This window comes from Psammomys obesus, unplaced genomic scaffold (assembly GCF_907164565.1).
Source record: "Psammomys obesus unplaced genomic scaffold, mPsaObe1.curated_primary_1811, whole genome shotgun sequence".
Lineage (NCBI taxonomy): Eukaryota > Metazoa > Chordata > Mammalia > Rodentia > Muridae > Psammomys > Psammomys obesus.
The window spans coordinates 11,746,127-11,763,693 of record NW_026592890.1 but is presented as its reverse complement, the minus strand read 5'-3'; the positions used below and the strand labels follow the sequence as shown (position 1 = coordinate 11,763,693).

The window sequence follows — 17,567 nt, the reverse complement described above, 5'->3', positions numbered from 1 at the left end:
TGTGTTCCAGAGGTGGCCAAGGTTATAGCTTGTGCTGGCAGCTGAACTTGGTGATGTAAGAGTCACCCAGGTGGTGCTGGTTTTAAAGGTGTGAAGGGGTCATGGAGAGCAGCTGAGGCTTGGCACTGCGTGGCAGGGCTGGAGTCCCTGAAGAGATCCCAGGAGAGGCTATTGGTGAAAGTGCACCCCAATTGCAGCAAGGAACCCCAGTAGTTTGAGATGTCAGTGCCATGGGATGACCACCAAGAACAGCAGCAGCAGTGGAGTGAAGTCACCCAGAGCCTAAAGGACAGGCTGTGTGTGCTTCGGAGGACAGACCTGGAGAAACGATCCAAGACCCTTGGAGGAGCCCAGGAGATTGTGAGTGTATCCCAGACACTGGATATTGAGTTATTACACTTGGAGTTTGGTTTTGCTTTGTTCAGATTGTGGCTGCGCCCTGGTTCTTCCCTTTTGAAGAATGTACTTACTTTAATTTTCATTTTTATAGGAACCCACAGTTGAGAGACTTTGAACTTTTAAAAGAGATTTTGGATTGTTAAAGAGATTGGATATTTTAAATCCAGCGACTGAACTTTTAATGTGTTCGAATTTGTAAAGAGCGTGGGACTTTTAAAGTTATTTGTCTTTTATATTGTGGTATTAATATTAGCACTCCATATTGGGGATAAATGAAAAAGGAAAGGTCCTAATTAAAAAGCAGTGTGTTTGTGTGTCAAATTGACAAGGGTCAGTTGTACGGGCTACTTTTATGTTAACTTGACACAGCCATATTTATGTGAAAAGAGGGATCCTCAATTAAAAAATGCCTCCAGCAGATCCAGGTATAGGGCATTTCCTTAATTAGTGATTGACACTGGAGGGCACAGCTCATTGTGTGTGGTGGTCCTGGGTTCTACAAGAAAGCAGGATGAGTAAGCCGTGAGGAGCAAGCTGGTAAGCAGCACCCCTCCATGGTCTCTGCATAAACTCCTGCCTCCAGATTCCTGTCCTGCTTGAGTTCCTGTCCCGCCTTCCTTCAGTGATGAGTAGTGATGTTGAAGTATAAGCCAAATAAACCCTTTTCCTCCCCAAGTCGCCTTTTGGTCATTATTGGAGCACGGTCTGGTGCTTTGTATTTGTTTGACCCCGAGATTCTTACTGTTTATGAACAAACTGTCATCTACCCCAAGTATTGCTCTTTAACCTAGCCTAAGAAAGTATTCCTGATTGGCTGATTAAAGGCCTAAAGCTGGGCAGGGCAGAATGGGGTAGGCATGGCCAAAGTTTGAGGGTTTGGGGAGAGGAAGGAGACTGAGGGGAAGAGAGGAGAGAGGAGGATGACAAGATGGGTTAGCATGGAAAAGAAACCAGTGGGCCAGAAGGAAGGACTCCAAGAATGGTGTGGATGGAGGGAGCAATCCAGATGAAGGGTAAGCAAGTATTAATGGACTTACGGATGGGAGGCAGCCCAATTAGGAATGAGGTGCAGGCTGAGGGTATATGAGGGAGCATAGGTAGAATTATCTGCTCTGCCCAAGGTAGAGGAAGGCAGTTGTAAAATCTACCAGGTGTCTGTGTTTTATTGATTGTGAAAGTAGGTTAGATAATACCACCATAATAACTATAGGGATAATAATAAACACATTTAGTCCATACCATTTTATTGTCAACAACAGGTCGTGGTGTTTCATCGCAGCAAGAGAAACTCTAAGAACAGCAGTAGACCTGGGGTAAGAGAGGTAGCTCTGTATAGAGTACTGACCTAGCATAAAGCACCTGGTTCCACCCCAGCAACCCTCAGCCAGGTGCAAGGCACACACCTGTATTCCCAGTGCTCAGGAGATGGAGAAGGATCAGAGGTTCAAGATCATCCTTGGCTGTATACAGAGGTTGAGGCACACGGGACCTTGCCTCAAAAACAAAAACAGGCTGGAGATCAAGGCAGTGGTGGGCATGCCTTTAGTCCCAGCGCTTGGAAGGCAGAGATAAGTGGATCTCTGAGTCTGAGACCAGCCTGGTCTACAGAGTCAGTTAGAGAACAGCCAGAAATGCACAAAGAAATGCTGTCTCAAAACCAGAACCAAACAAACAAAAACAAAACAAAACAATAACAATAACAAAAAGAGGCTGGGAGTTGACTCTGAGGTTAGGGGTGCCTGTGTGGTGTCTGGCACCTGGAGGCACTGAGAATACCCAATAGGCTTGTCTACTTGCAGCCCCATGGTCTGGAGCCGTTTTCCCCGTTGGGGTTCCCTCCTCTCCGATGACTATAACCAGTGCCGAGTTGCCATAAAACTAGCTAGCGAACCAGCCATCTCCTGGTCTGAAGGTGCTCACAGAGGTTCCCAGGGGTGTGCCGCAAGGCTACCATTGGCAGCTTGTGCACTCTGTGGTGAGTGACTGATGCCTCAGAGGGTGGAGGGGAAGGGTGGGGAGGAGCTGCTGTGGCAGCACAAGGGAGCAGAAGGGGCAGTAGAATCCACTGTTCTCTTACCCAGTGACAGCTGTAACTGAGGCGCTGGCTGGAGAAATGGCTGCCTCCCTGCCCCAGGGCTAATGTTCCTGTGTAGGAGGCAACAATTGGTAAATGACGTGGGGATGGCATAAGATCAGATGGCTTGCTCAGTGGGGGAAGAAACAGCAGATCAACCATCAGGGCCAGGGTAGGGGCAGGGCAGGATTAAATTAGGTGACCAAGGAAAGACTTAGACAGTGTCCAATCAAACACTGGGGGATTCTGGACTAGCAGAGTACAAGGGATTAGAGGGCCAGAGCCACAAGCCAATCCAGAAGAGGGCCTGGGTGAGGTAAGGTGAGGCAGATCAGAGTCCGGCAGGCCTTGCCTTCCAGAAGGCACAGGCACAAACGCAGGGAGTCCCTCGCTCTTGATGAGGTGTGTACCTGTTAGGAGGCAGAGCCAGAGGGACAGTCTGTGGCTCAGTGGTGAGCACCAGACCAGCAAAGTATCCTGAGATGACCCTGGAATCCTGGCCAGCTAGCCAAGCCTGAGAGCATATTCCTTAAAAACTATATTTTATTTTACGTGTATGTGTGTTTTGCCTGTGTGTATGTGTGTGTGCTGTGTGCATGCCTGGTGCCTGGGAGGCTAGAAGGAGGCACTGGATACCCTGGAGCTGGAGTTACAGGAAGTTGTGGGCCACTTCGTGGAAGCTAGGAACAAACTTCAGGGCCTCTGCAAGGGGCCCTTACTGGCTCTCCAGCCGCAAGAATGTCCTTAATAACCTGAGCCCTCTTGGGTTCCTGGGGGAACTCTCTTCTCAGTGCTTGGTGGAGGAAAATTCTGGGGTGAGTAGGAGTTCCTCAAAGCCTGAGGGAGCTGGGATCATTGCAAGCACAGCACACTGAAGATGGGGAATGGTTGGACCCAGGAACATGGCTGTTGACAGCTCTGCCTGGCAGGCAGCTAAACTCAAAGTGGTTGCCTCCTCTATGTTTTCAAGGAGAAGAATAGACGCACCCGTTGCTTGTATTTCCACAGTTGGCCTAACTAGGCATGGAAGGGATGTTAGCGGCGTGCAATGTGCAGTAGCTTTCTGGGGGGTAGGAGTGTGACTTATTATCAAGCAATGGTGAGCCAGAGCCTGATCCCAACACCAAAAGGAACTTTACTTAGAAGAAAAGATTAAAAAAAAAAAAGGGGGTAGCTGGGAGACCCCAAGTCTCTCCAGAACCAGAAAGCCAGTGCCACAGGGCCAGAGGCTGAGCAATGGGTGGGCAGAACACACCAGGTGCCCTGCATTCATTACCAGGGCTACTTTGTTGTGACAACAGAGTGGCTTGGAGCCGGTGGTGAGTCTGCCTGAATCTGACTGTGGGAGCCACAAGATCCCAGCCTCGCTGGGTGGGCACAGCTGATATCCTGGTGGAGAGGTGGGTGGGATGTGGAGGAGGGAGAGGAGGACGAAGCAGGGGCACACACCTGCTCTCGGGGAATCTGGACCCCGACTATGTGGACCCAGAAAGGACCTCTGGCCTGATGGTCTCTCTAGGGACTTGGGGTGGCAGGCCTGGAGGTGAGGGTGTTTACAGTAGCCCTGGCTTTAGCCAGATGTAGGTAGTTGGGTAGCTGGTAGAGGAGGTGTCTTTTGCAAAATTAAATCTAGCTGCTGATGCCAGATTGCTCTCCCCTCTAGTTTTTGGGAAGATTCAATTAAAGAGATGTCAGGGACTTGGGTTGTAGCCCAGCTGGCAGAGAAGTTTACTTAACAGAAAAGCAGGAATTGGGATGGTACAGACAGGAGAATGGGGAGGGGAGGTTAGGGACATCCTGGGCTAGATAATGAATTACAGGCCAGCCTGAGCTACATAAGACCCTATCAAACATACGTTTTAGCACATCCCTAAATATTCTGGGTAACTATATGAATTCCCACCCCATTATAATGACAAAGAACGACAATGTCAAACCACTTTTCTTCCCTGTCAGTGTTCTGTGTGGATGTCCCGTGCTCAGTCCTGGCTGCTTAAAAACAAACAACCCAGGCCAGCAGGCAGTTCGTCTGGCTCTAGGAGGATGGTCAGGATGACATCACTGGGCTCCTCAAGAGTCTACCCTATCAGGCACTTCCCAAGCTCCTTCCCTCCCAGGCTGTCTAAAGATACCCACTCCTGCAACCTGTATTCCATGTTTGCTTTCTTCCTTCTTCATCCTTCATGAAGATACAGGATGGAGAGAAACTCCATGCTTGGAGTATAACAGGAGGGAACAGAATGTTCCAGAGAAAAATTAGTTCCTAATAAATCCGAAAAACAAAAATTGCTGTCTGAGTTTCTGCATAGTTGAAACATCTATAAAGTGGTGGTGAGGAGTCAGGTAGATGAAGCTGATACAGGGCCTGGATAGGACACACCCCTCCTCCTTCCAGATAGTGGATCCTAGGGCAGGACCTTGAACTGCTGCTCAGGTGGAGCCTTTCCAGTGCTGCTGGCAAATGAAACTTTGGGGATCGACAGGGAGACGGAGTGGCCCTCAAGTGTTGGGCACATGTATCCAGGTGGCTTTGGGGATCAGTAATTGAAATCACGTGGCTATATCTGATGTGCCTGAGCTGCACGGCTGCTGCTCCGAGGGCTCTTCCCATCACCTGTGGGCCTCTCTCTTCGGCCATTTCCTCCCCACTGTCTCCGGGCCTGCCCTGTGCTGAGCATGCCCTCTGTATTTACAGGTGTAGCTCCTCAGATCATGGCCACAGACCTCCACACTGACTGCATGGGCTTGAAGCGGCCTCTCCCGAGACGTCGCCTAGCACAAAGCCCTCACCAACAGGTAACTGCTTTGATGGGAGGCCATAGAGAATCAGAAATGACATCTAAGTTGGAAGGGACAAATGTGCCCGGCGCCCAAAGCTGGGGCACGCCCTTCTTCTGGCTGTTGGCCATAGGGGTGAAGCATTCGTGTAAACGTTAACACAGCTAAAACTCCCTATAGTCGGGTATTTTGTGTGTGTGGAAAATCCTGAACTCAACTCCATGGCACCTACAAAGGTCCCAGCAAAACTGAGAAATCCAAAGTCCTGTTCTGGTTATGACTGGCCTGTGCTAGAAACACACCTTCCGGTGGTGAGGCCAGGTCTGTGAAGAGGAGGGAGGAGGGAGAGTCCACTGAGAAGGGGGAAGGAGACTTTGAACACCGTTTGCCACCACCCAATCCTGCAGGCAGCTGCCTTCAGGAGCGGGACTCTGTTCAGGTATGGCTGCGTGGCTTAGTGGCTCCACCAGCGGAAAGCCCCGTGTGGCATCTGCCTCTCAGCACTCACATACTTAGGGAGCTTGTTCTCACACTGCTCTGTCAGTGCTCCTTGTCAGAGGGGAAAGCCTTAGGGACGCCTGAGCATGTGGGGCGCAGCATGCCCATCATGGGGCTACCTGACCGCTTCCTTCCTCTGTTCTGGAACGTTCATATCTGAGGCTGCACTCACCTGAGTCAATGGCACCTTACCATGAAGAGACAAGCAGCCTGGCCCCGGTCCTGGTGAATGAGTGTTTTTCTGGAGGTATCCAGATGTAGAGAAGAAGACAGCTGCTCAGTCCTTGAGTCAGAGGGACAAGCTCAGCCAGCTGACAACCAGGGTGTGTTGGGAGGCAGTTGGAACTCTGACTTCTAACCTTGCTGTGGTGGGGAAAGAGGATGCAGCAGGCCTGCTAAGGGTTATCCCAAACTTCTCAAATGGAGGTGGCCTATCCAGCAATAGCAGCACCCCAGGGAAGCCGGCAGGGGGCAGCCAGAGAAAGTTGCCACACTCAAGGGTGAATTTTACCTTGTGAACTGTGCTCTTCAGAGCTGAGGGACCACGATTCCATTTCTGGGGGGTTGATTCTCCAAGTCCTCTGAGGCCTCCTCCTTCCTGCTCACCTGGCTCCAGCTATGCTGGGTTAGCACAGTGCAGTCTTGCCGCCTGGCATCCCCATCTGGGTGTGAGGTCTCAGTCACAGGTTCAGGTGTTTAAACACTTGGTCCCCAGATGGGGGCGCTGTTTGTGGAGGCTATTAAACGAGGGAAGTCTCAAAACTCCATGGCCACTGACTGACCTGCTCCAGCTGTCACACTATGATGGCTGCCATGACGGACCCTCCGAACCCTGAGCCAAAATGAGGTGTTCCGTCAGGCACTTGGCCACGGCAAGGAGAAGGGTTGTGCTGAGTTTGGTCCTGGGTGGTCCTCAGACTCACTGACCAGGCAGGTGACTGGTCACTCATGCTCCCCTCCCAGCCCGTGTTCATGCTGGTGGTGCTGGCACAGGACCTGTGCCACGGGCTGTGGGCCATCTTTAGTGACTGAAGCACGCAGGCCCCTGGACAGTGCTTCACCGGGTGAGTGCTCCGCTAGGAAGGGCTTCTGTCCCCTCTGATAGCTCCACTCCTGCACAGCGTCTCTGCTAGGTTTCAAATGCTTGATGACTCGCTGGTGACTTTTAAAACTGAGGCATGGATTCATGAACAGGGGACAGCCCCTCTTTCCTTTGGTTCTGATGTGGTGAGCACTGGCTGATCCTTTGCTCCCAGACATCCAGTTCTCATCCTGCACGGGCACAGCTCCTAGCGTCACCTAGATGGTACCTTCAGCACAGGAGAGGCTCTCGGTTGCCTGTGGATGGCACTGGGGATTGGATGCGGAGCTGTGTGCTTTAATTAGCTCCTTCCACTGCATCCTCAGCCCAGGTAAACCTTTTACATGCTATTTCATATAGTATTCGTATCCTAAAATTTTATTTTAAAACACCCTTTAACTTTACATGAAACAAGAAGGTTAAAAACATGCTGGCTTTTTCTAGTATTAACTGTGGCAGACGGTTTCTCTGTTCACGTTTCTGTGAACATTCCCAGCTGCCTCACTGCCAGTTTCTGTGCCTGGTTTCTTGAGACCACATGGAATGCTATCTTTCTCAGTGATGCTAGGTCTGCCTTTCAGTGTGTGTGAGCCTGTGTGTGTGATATCTTGATTCTTTCACATAATTGCCTTTAAGATCAAGGAAACCAGGGCTGGAGAGATGGCTCAGTGGTTAGGAGCACTGAATGCTCTTCCAGAGGATCTGGGTTCAATCCCCAGCATCCACATGGCAGCTCACAACTGTCTGTAGGTCCAAGATCTGACACCCTCACACAGACATACACATGTGAAGCAGGCAGAATACCAATGCATATAAATAAAAAATAAATTATAGCCAGGTATGGTGGATCACATCTTTTATCCTAGCACCAAGGGAAAGAGAGGCAGGTGAGAGCTGTGAGTTCAAGGCCAGCCTGGTATACAAAAGGAGTCCAGGACTACCAAGGCTACACAGAGAAACCCTGTCTCAGAAAAACAAAACACACAAACAAAACAAAACAAAATTAAGAAAATCTGTTCTTGGGCTGCAGAGATGGCTCAGAGGTTAAGAGCACTGGCTGTTCTTCCAAAGGTCCTGAGTTCAATCCTAGCAACCACATGGTGCCTCATAACCATCGATAGTGAGATCTGGTGCCCTCTTCTGGTGCACAAGCACACATGCAAGTAGATTGCTGCATAATAAGTAAATGAATGAATGAATGAATGAATGAGAAAACCTGCTTTTCTTTTTTTATTTTTATGTTTAACTGTGTGTATTTGTCTGTGTGGGTGGGTGGGTGCACATGAGTGCAGTGGCAGTGGAGGCCAGCAGAGGGCATCAGATCCCTGGAGCTAAAGTTGCAGGAGAGCATGAGCTGTCCTATGTTGGGGATGGGAATAGAATTTGGGCCCTCTGTAAGAGCAGGAAGCACTCATAACTGCTGAGACACCTCTCTAGCCCCAAACCCTGCTTTTGATAAATTTGAAAATAAAGAATTTACTTAAATTACTTGAGTGTGTGTACTCTAAAGTGCAGGTGTAGCAGGTAAACAGTATTTAGAAATCAGCCTCGGGAGGCCATTAGACCAGGAGGTACCCTCCTGAGAGTGAAGTCAAGATCCCTGTGAGAGGGGGCTTCATAGTGCCCTCCCCCATCTTGTTCTCTGCCATTCAAGGATGCAGCCATGGCCATCACCAAGCACTGTCTTGAAAAACCGAACCAAAAACCAAATGAACAAACAAAGATTTGTTTCAACAGTGTTCCTTTGTTCCTACTAGACCATGAACACTGATGTTAATGTTTGCAAGTTTGGGCCTGCCGCCTTTGGCTCCTGAGTCAGAGGTGCCTGTTGCATGACCCATGCTTGGGTGAGGCTCCCAGCTTCAACTCTGTCTCGGAGTCTGGTTTTTTAACCCAGTGTGCCTGCTTAGAAGGAGTTACCACACAGTCCTTGTTGGCCACCCAAGGCCCAGTAGCACCGCTGAACATATTCACATAGGCCTGGTTTGTGTATAGATGGATCCTTCTGTTTTCCTTCTTGGTAACGTTTACTGTGTTCTTCCCAGTGCCAAGTACATGAAGTATATACATGGCCACAAGCTCTGAGACTTTCCAGGAAACACATTTCAACACTTGATGGGCCAAGCGTGGGCCGTAGACAGGTTGAATCAGCCAGAAAAAGAAAGTTTAGACAGCTCTGGTTGACTTTGGGAAGCGACCCCACATCCTGTAGAAGTGGAAGGCACAGAATAGCTATAGCTGGGGACAGGGGGACCTCAGGACAGGTGGAGAAGTTTACCAGGTGGCAGAGGACAGAGATTTGGCAATGGCGAAACTAGCCGTGCAGGTGGCGACAGGGCTGCAAGCGTGTTAAGGGGCAAGGCAGGGACACTTTTCCTCTGTGGACATTGGGCTGGGGAGACAGGAGGGGCTGAGGCCAGCAGAATGCACATGGCTTGTTGAGGAGAGAGTCACACCCTCCCACCAGGGCTGAGGAGACAGTCACATCCTCTTGGCTGGGGCTCCTCCATCTCACACCGTGGGTGTTTTAAGATGAGAACTCTTGGTGGAGTTGGGTGAAGGGAGAGCATATCAGGGGCTTTCTTGAACACTGTGGGATGCTTGGTACACTGCTCCAGATGCTGCTGCCCCCCCACCCCCCAGAAACCAGTACAACCCACCCTTGGCCTTGGATACATGCCCAGGAAAAGAGATATTATGCAGGAACAGGTCCCAAGGTTCATGTGGTAGAAACCAGAGCACAGTGGGGATCGGTGGAAGTGGCGGAAGAGGTGACAGAGCAAACCAGGCAGTTGACAGCGGTGTGGAGCCTACAGAAGCTAAGAGGGGCTTTGGTTAGCTTCACAGTCTTTCTGGGCTGTCCAATCACACAATGCATCGTCCGTCCCAGGCCTGGGCTCAAACATATCCTGACAAGGGTGTACCTCCCAATGCTGAAACAATGACTACATCTCCACCCTGTTCCCAGGGTCCCTTGAGGCTCTCTCTTCTGCTTATTTTAGCTGTGCACTAGCGCAACCTCCGAGTGGCTTTTTCTTACTGCAGCTTAGTTTGTATTATCTAGAATCCTCCGTGTGAAAAGTCCTCCAATATGAACTCTTCTGTCTCCTTGGTCTCGGGGAGCTGACCTCAGGAGAGTGTGATGTCCTGATTCATCGCCAAGAAGTTTGGGTATCCAGTCACATCTTGATGGACATCTGGGTTGTTTCCAGTCAGGGATATTCAAACGGGATGGCTATGCTCGCTAGTCCCAGGCTTTGTGCACACGGGCTCTCTCTTGGGCAGCTACTCTGAGTAAAGGAGTAAATGAATTTTGTCTTAACTATTTTTTGCTTTTGGGTTTTTGAGACAGGATTTCTTTGTGTAGCCCTGGCTGTCCTAGAACTAGCTCTGTAGACCAGGCTTACAGAGATCTGGCTGCCTTGGCTTCCCAAGTGCTGAGATTAAAGGCGTGTGCCACCACCGCCCTGCCAATTGTCTTAACCACTAAGGAGACTGTGTGGAGTGCTCACACATATGAGTCCACATATATGAGCCAGTGGGAATTAAGCCAGCTAGCTCTGTCTGACTCCACCTCGTGGGTGCTGGGATCAAGGATGTGTGCCAGGCACACCCAGCAGTCTTATGTGTATATGTGTGTGTGTGTGTGTGTGTGTGTGTGTGTGTGTGTGTGTGTGTGAATGGAGGACGGTTTTCCCTGCATGTATGTGTACCACAGGCATGCAATGCATGTAGAGGCCAGAAGAGGGCATCTGAACCTCTGGAACTGGAGTTACAGAATGTTGTGAGCTGCTGGGAACCGAACCTAGGTCCTTGTAAGAGCAGCCCATGCTCTTCACTAGTGAGCTCTTTTTCCAGCCCAGTCTTAGCTTTTCTTAGAAGTCTGTGGCAGAATCTTGCTGTTGTTTTCTTTTTTACTTTATGAATATAAACTGGTGGCTACTATTTTTATTTAACATCCCTATAACTTTTCAGTAACATAATTTGACTCCTTTTTCGCGTGTTTCCTGTGTACATAGGCATGTGCTGAGGTCAGATAACCTCCAGCACTGTTCATTCCCCACATGTCATTCACCTCCTTTTGTTGTTGTGTTGTCCCTGGGCTTCTCACTGGCCTGAGTCTTGCTGTATAAGTCAGGTTGGTGGGCTGGTGGTCTTCAGGGATTTGCCTGTCTCTGCCCTCCGAATTCTGGGATTAGAGTGCAAACTACTGTTTCCAGGCTGTGTAATGTGGGCTCTGGGGTTTGAGCTCACATCCTCATGCTTGTGCAGAAAGCACTCTTACTCACTGTGTATTGTCAGGCTCCTGACTTGCCCATGATGAGTCCCTGGCCTCAAGGGAGAATGATGGAGATGTAGTTTCCTCTTTTGACAGTCAGATAAGGAGAAGAGGACCCTAGACAAGAAAACCCTGCCACAAGCTGCCAGAGTGGCAGAGGCTCAACGCTTAACCCTGAGGGGGACCCCTGCAAACTTCCAGAAGCTTTTTGGGTGAACTCTATATAGACAGCAGATGCATAAGCTGGACCTCAAACACTGTGGAATTAGCTCAGAAGCCCTGCTTCTGCCCATGAGACTTGGACTGTGCCCTGAGAGCCCAGTGTCAGGGTGATGTCATTCCCTGTAAATTTAGATCAGAGTTTTTGTTTGTTCATTTTTGTTTTTTGAGACAAGGTTTCTCTGTGTATCCCTGACTGTCCTGGAACTTGTGCTGTGAACCAGGCTGGCCTTGAACTTAGAGATCTGCTCGCCTCTGTCTCCAGAATGAGTGCTGGGAGGTTTGCGCCCCACCGAGCCCAGATAGCATTAGGCTGAACACTGGCCCTTACTCCCTTCATTTCCTGATTCTTCCTCCCTCTCAAAACTTTTTAATATGATTTTGCTGATGCTGGATGTTCCTCCTCTATTGCCCATCCAGCTTCATGCACTGAGCACAAAAGGGACCGAGCCAGGAGGCCAAACAGCAAACTCATTGTCAAGCCCCCTGCCTTGTAGGAACTTACCGCTCTCTCTGCCTCCCTAAACTTTTGCTGGCTCTTCTACTGTTCTCACTCACTTATCTAGCCTTGAACTCGTAGAGATCTGCCTGCCTCTGCCACCCGAGTGCTAAAATTAAATCCACGTGCCACCACACCCAACAGTTTAAGCTATTCTTTTGAAAAATATATTTATCTGGGGGCTGGAGAGATGGCTCAGCAGTGAAGAGCAATGGCTGTTCTTCTAGAGGAACGGAGTTCAGTTACTAGCACCCACACGGCGGCTCACCAATTGCCCGTGACTCTCCCACCAGGGCATCAGACACCCTCACAGACACACGTGCAGGCAAAACACCAATGCACATAAAGTAATCATTAAAACTCTTTCTTTTTACGTGAGTCAGTGTTTCCCGGCACGTGTGCGCACTATGCGGAGCTTATGAGATGACCAATCTGGCTCTGAGTGACTCTGGTGGCCATTGCATTTCCAGAGTCCTAGTTCATTGTGTTAGACCCATCTAAGCCAAGAAACAAGCTGTCACATTCAAAGACCCTGAAACAGAAGGATTCAGTTTTCGGTGGCAGGAAGGTATAACGGACACAGAACCATGAGGAAATGCAGGCGCAGGCACGGAGCGTGTTTTTCTTAAACATTTTAATTTGTAGCTTTTGCTTTAAGAGCCTGAGTTTTCTTTCCTCGGGTGACTGAAACATCAGCGTGCAAATGTGTCCTGGGGATGAAAGCCAGAACCTGCTCCCAAAGCCAGTCCCTTTTCTACACTAGCATCTGCAGCTGCTCTAGTGTGCAAGGGGTGGTCTTTGTTCTTGGAGCCCTTGAATCACACGGTTCATCTTCCTTTCTCTCATTTCATCATTGATGAGTTGTAGGGGACTGGCTTGAATCTACTGCTGGGCCTTGATCCAAGTTTCTGTTGTCACCGAGAAAGCGGGGTTGTGTCTGCCCCTCCCCCCTCCTGCATCTCTGGACCAGTCTCTGACAAAAGGGGAAAGAAGATTTGTCAGAGCTGGCTGCCAGGGCCAGGCCTGTGTAGCCTTGCCAGCATCCTCTTTAGGTTTGAGATGCCTCCCCTCCTGGCTGCCCCGTGGAGGTGGTGATGACAACTGGAGGTTTGCAGGGGCCCTGCCTTGGCAGCCAGTTTTCACAGCCAAGGGAAGCGGCCTGATGAGATAATAGTGACATGGCCATGGCAGAGGAGATGTTGCTATGGCAACACAGCAGCAGGCCTCTCCTGGGATGCCGCATCATAGCACTACACACCACAGATGACGTTGATACCATGTTGGCCTCCGCAGGGCTGGCACACTTCCCCCTCCTGCTCAGGCTCACCAGAGATACTGAATTCAGCTTCAAGAGGAAACCAGGGCTGGACATCAGTGCCTTCTCTGTCCTTGGTATGGCCATTTCACCGTCGTGGGAGCACCTGATGCAGCCTCTGCTCAGCCGTGCAGGCTCTTCTTTCCTGGTGCTTGCTGTTTCCAATGCTAATTAACACCAGGCTGTACTCACGTGCTGTCAAGTTCCCTGAAGCTCCCGGGGCCCCACCACCTGCTCTTCTGCCTGGTCTTTCTGGTTTCCCTACTCTCCTCTAGCAGGAAGCTGTGCCCACCTTGTCTCCGACCTGGCCCCTGGTTCAAATGTGTGTTGTTATATGGTGATCTTGTGTGTACACTTGGAACAAAAGCTTAACGAGACAATGTTTACTCTCACTATGTAAATGCAAATCTTTCCCACATTGTGTAGAACATAGTACATGATTTTTCCTTCTATTACATAATATTTTGCTGGCCACACTTACTTGGTTACATGACCCCAGTGGTTTTGTAGTTTAAATGCCCTGTTCAGGTCTATATGCCTGACAATGGATGGCTCAGACAGCTCTTTCCCTGATCCCTACTCCAAGGCTGAATGGGAGGGGTTAGTTGATGTCATTCTTTAGGGAGTACCACAGATGGGACGGACATGAAGTCCTTCCTTCAGTCACACATCTGCAGGTTTGCAAGCTGCTCACCTTCCTCATTGTTTGACCAACAAAGTGACTGGTGTTTCTGCAAACCCTAATAAGTCATTCAAAAGAAACAGCCAAACTCTAGTTTGTTAATATAGATTCATCATACCTCCTCTCTCTCCTTCCCCACTCTCCTCTTTGGCTCTCTCCCTTTGTTTTCATTAGAGGAGTTACTGGATATCCAACACAGGGCTTCATGCATGCAAAACAGGGGCTCTATTATGGCCTGGCACAATAGTCTTAGAAGAAACTAAGGATAAAGAGTGTGGGAAAATAATTAGAATATATGTACTTCCAACTCTTATATTAAATCTTGTTTGGGACCCAGATACTAAATCAACACTTATTTCCCCAAATTCTACTAAGATATTAGTAGAATTTTTCTCAAGATCCAATGACAGCTGGGGGTGGTAGGACACACTCAGAATCCGGGCACTCAGCCAAGGAGATTGGCTTCCTGTTCAGAGCTAGCCTGGGCTACATAGTGAAACTCTGCTGCAAATGAACAAAAACTACAAAGATTCTGAGTGAGCAAATATTTTTAAAAGTTTAAATAAAAAGTTATGAGAGGTTAATGAAACCACACACTGGAAAGAAGCAGGAAGTTTCATCTTGAGTTTGACAGTGTGCCTGTCAGTGACTGTGAGTTAGCAGACCAGGTATGGCTACACTCTTGGGCCCAGGGTCTTTTTGAGCCACACACTCTACCCTCACACACATACATGCAGAAAAAATACCTGCACACATAAAATAAATCTAATATTTTTGGTAGCAAGCCTAACCTTTAACAGCTGAGCCATCTCTCCAGCCCCAAATAAATAAACAAAAAACAAAAACAAAAACAAATCTTTAGTTGACTGTTTCTGCTCTTGGTTTCTGCCTGTCTCAGTTAGGGTTTCTATTGTTGCGATGAAACGCCATGACCAACGTGGAAGTTGGGGAGAAAAGGGTTTATTCGGTGTACACTTCTACATCGCTGTTCATCACTGAAAGAAGTCAGGATAGGAACTCAGACAGGGCAGGAACCTGGAGGCAGTCTCCAAACGCAGTCATATTCTGAGGTGGTGAGGTTGGAGCTTCAACTTGAGACTACAGGGGACAATGACTCAGCCTGAAGCATCTCTAAAACCAGAGAGTAGATGAGGCTGCAAGTGTTGGAGAAGGGGGCTGAGGCAACCGCTGATGAACAAACACTGTGTGTCTTTGGGGGTGATGAAAATGCTCAGAATTTGATTATGGTGACTATGCACATCTCTGCAAAACCCCACTGAAGCCCATTGAATCATAGGCTTTAAAGATTTATTTTATGTGTATGAATGCTCTATCTGCACGTACACCTGTATGCCAGTAGAGGGCATCAGATACCATTGTAGATGGTTGGAAGCCACCATGTGGTTTCTGGGAATCGAACTCAGGACCTCTGCAGAAGCAGACAGTTCTCTTAACCACTGAGCCATCTCTCCAGTACCTGGGTGAAGTCTTTTTTTATATAAGAGAACATCCTGAAGAGGTCATATGGGTGGCTGAGGGGAAACAGAAGGAGAGGTAAGGGTGAAATCATAAAGGCTGTCTTTCAGGTGCCCTGTGATAGCTGTCTGTGATGGCTACCAGTCTTCCACAGAAGCCCTAACTCAGAATGCCCTGCCTCATTTCCAGTGCCTTTGATAAAGCACCTGCCAGGGCTCCCTTCCACCTTCCGGCACCCCTCAGTCCTGTTGCTCAGCTACAGAAATCAGAGCATTGCTAGCTGATAGGATCACAAATCCAAGAGACAGAGGGAGCAAGGTTGGAAGGAGGGGGATGGACTTGAGTCAGAGCATTAGGTCAGCCAGAGCCAGGCTGGCGGCTTCTGTGGTTAGCAGCCCCTGCCGGCCTAGAGGCTCTGTCTGCCAGGCTTAGAAAAGCAATTTCCTTTCCAGTGGCATTTGGGGGGGGGGGGGGTGCTCAGAACTGCCTTCCATGCTTCCTCACCTTCTGTAACTGTTCCTGTGTGTGCCCACTTTGTGCCTTAGCCAGCACAGGAGGATGGCCAGTTTGCAGCATCAAGGAGCTGTTGTTTCAGTGTACTTTGTGAAAGGGCTTTCTGCCTATGTTCCTAACTGCTTCCAGAACTGGCTTGTGCATCTTTTCGTTTCGCAGGACACACATGCCCAGGCAAGCTAAGTGTCCAGTGAATCACCGTATAAAAAATGTCTAACTCTTTTTTGAAAAAGGCTGTAATTCAAAATTTGATGTGCTTTTTTTTTTTTTTTTTTTTTTTTTTTTTTTTTTTTTTTTTTTTTTTGTGGTTGTTATTGTTTCTGTGACTTAGGATGTACCAGATCTTGAGAGACTATTTAAAAACATCAAAGGTCAGAAAGACAGGGCCAGTCAGGCCCAAGTGGAGGACAAAGAGGAGGCAGCACAGCAGAGCTTGCCCGAACAGGTAGCCACTGTTTGTACCATCGTGAACAAAGGGCGTCAATCTTTGTGTTTGCTCTTTGTCTGTTTAATATCTCAGTACATATTCTGACCACACAACCACACTGAGTGGCCGGACATATCACTGCACACTTGGAAATGCATTGGTAGCTCCAGAGAATTAAAATCGTAAGAACTGAGAGAACATAAAATTACAACAAAGTTGTTTTTGCTTCTGTTTTACTTTTTAAAGTTAGTCGCATTCTGTCATCCGAGGTTGCACACTGAATCAAAATCACCCAAAAGAATGATATGGAAAGTCTATGAACAAAGGCTCCTTGTTCTTCGCCGCCCTCTGGTGGAGCTGAGAGGAAGTAGCATATCTGAAGCGAGGGGCACAAGTAGCTCAAACCAGGACCCAAAGGCTCCCTTCATACTCTAGCAACCTTGACACCAAGGATCAAACAATGCAAATCCTCCTGTGTTCTGTGACTCCATCCTTGATTTCTTTCTTGTTTGTTTTTGTTGTTTCGAGACAGGGTTTCTCTGTGTAGCCTTGGCTGTCCTGGAACTCCCTCTGCAGACGAGGCTGGCCTCAAACTCACAGAAATCCACCTGCCTTTAACACCCAACTGCTGGGATTAAAGGTGTATGCCACCACTACCAAGCTTTTATAGCTGTCTTTCTTTTAAAAAATTATTTTACCGTTCAGTTTCAAAATCCAGAAACGAGAGTTCTAGAGAAGAGATTGTGTCTACCTCAGGTAGACGTTAAGACTAGAGTTCAGTGGCTGTTGAGGTGAGCGGTGGGTCGGAGACCCTGGCAGCACTAGAAGGGGCTGCTGCATCTGGGGCAGCAACCAGGCTGGAGAGCACAAGGACGCTGCTAGGCATAAGGGGTCCACACAGAGGCTCAGTCCTGGGGCCCTGATCCCGCCTCTGCTTGGCAGGTAACAAGCCTGTGAATGGGCTGGGGCTGTGCCAGGACTTGGCAGCCTATAGACCAGTGTAACCAGAAGAATGAGGGTGGCAAAGACAAAGAATGGATCAGAGACATGCAACCATCTTAGGAGCCTCGCTGGTGCTCCTGACAGGGCGTGCTCTCATATGGGAAGGGATCCATTTGACCTGAGGTGTCTGGAATCCCTGGGCACTGTTACCAGCTGTCCCAGTTTTCTGTATCTCACAAGTGACGACATTTCTGATTAAGCACAAGAAAGAAAACACCCCCTTTATTTTTGTTCACAGATTAAAGGATACTAATGAGAAATCCATGGATTTCTAAACACACACACACACACACACACACACACACACACACACACACACACACAC

General features: G+C 48.9%; 1 protein-coding gene across 3 annotated transcripts in view; it reads left to right on the top strand.

Annotated features, from left to right (window-relative positions):
* Positions 1–2,333: 2,333 nt before the first annotated feature.
* LOC129683369 (uncharacterized) overlaps positions 2,334–17,567 on the top strand; it is a 60,540-nt gene continuing 45,306 nt past the window's right edge. The window contains exons 1-2 of one of the 3 annotated variants that reach the window (XM_055616057.1): positions 2,334–2,374; positions 5,169–5,269. In XM_055616057.1, the coding sequence (XP_055472032.1) occupies positions 5,186–5,269 (84 nt within the window). In that variant the 5' untranslated portion in view covers positions 2,334–2,374; positions 5,169–5,185. Of the gene's footprint in view, positions 2,375–2,503; positions 2,566–3,822; positions 3,874–5,168; positions 5,270–17,567 lie in introns of those variants that run through there. The other 2 variants (XM_055616058.1, XM_055616059.1) reach the window with 2 other exon arrangements.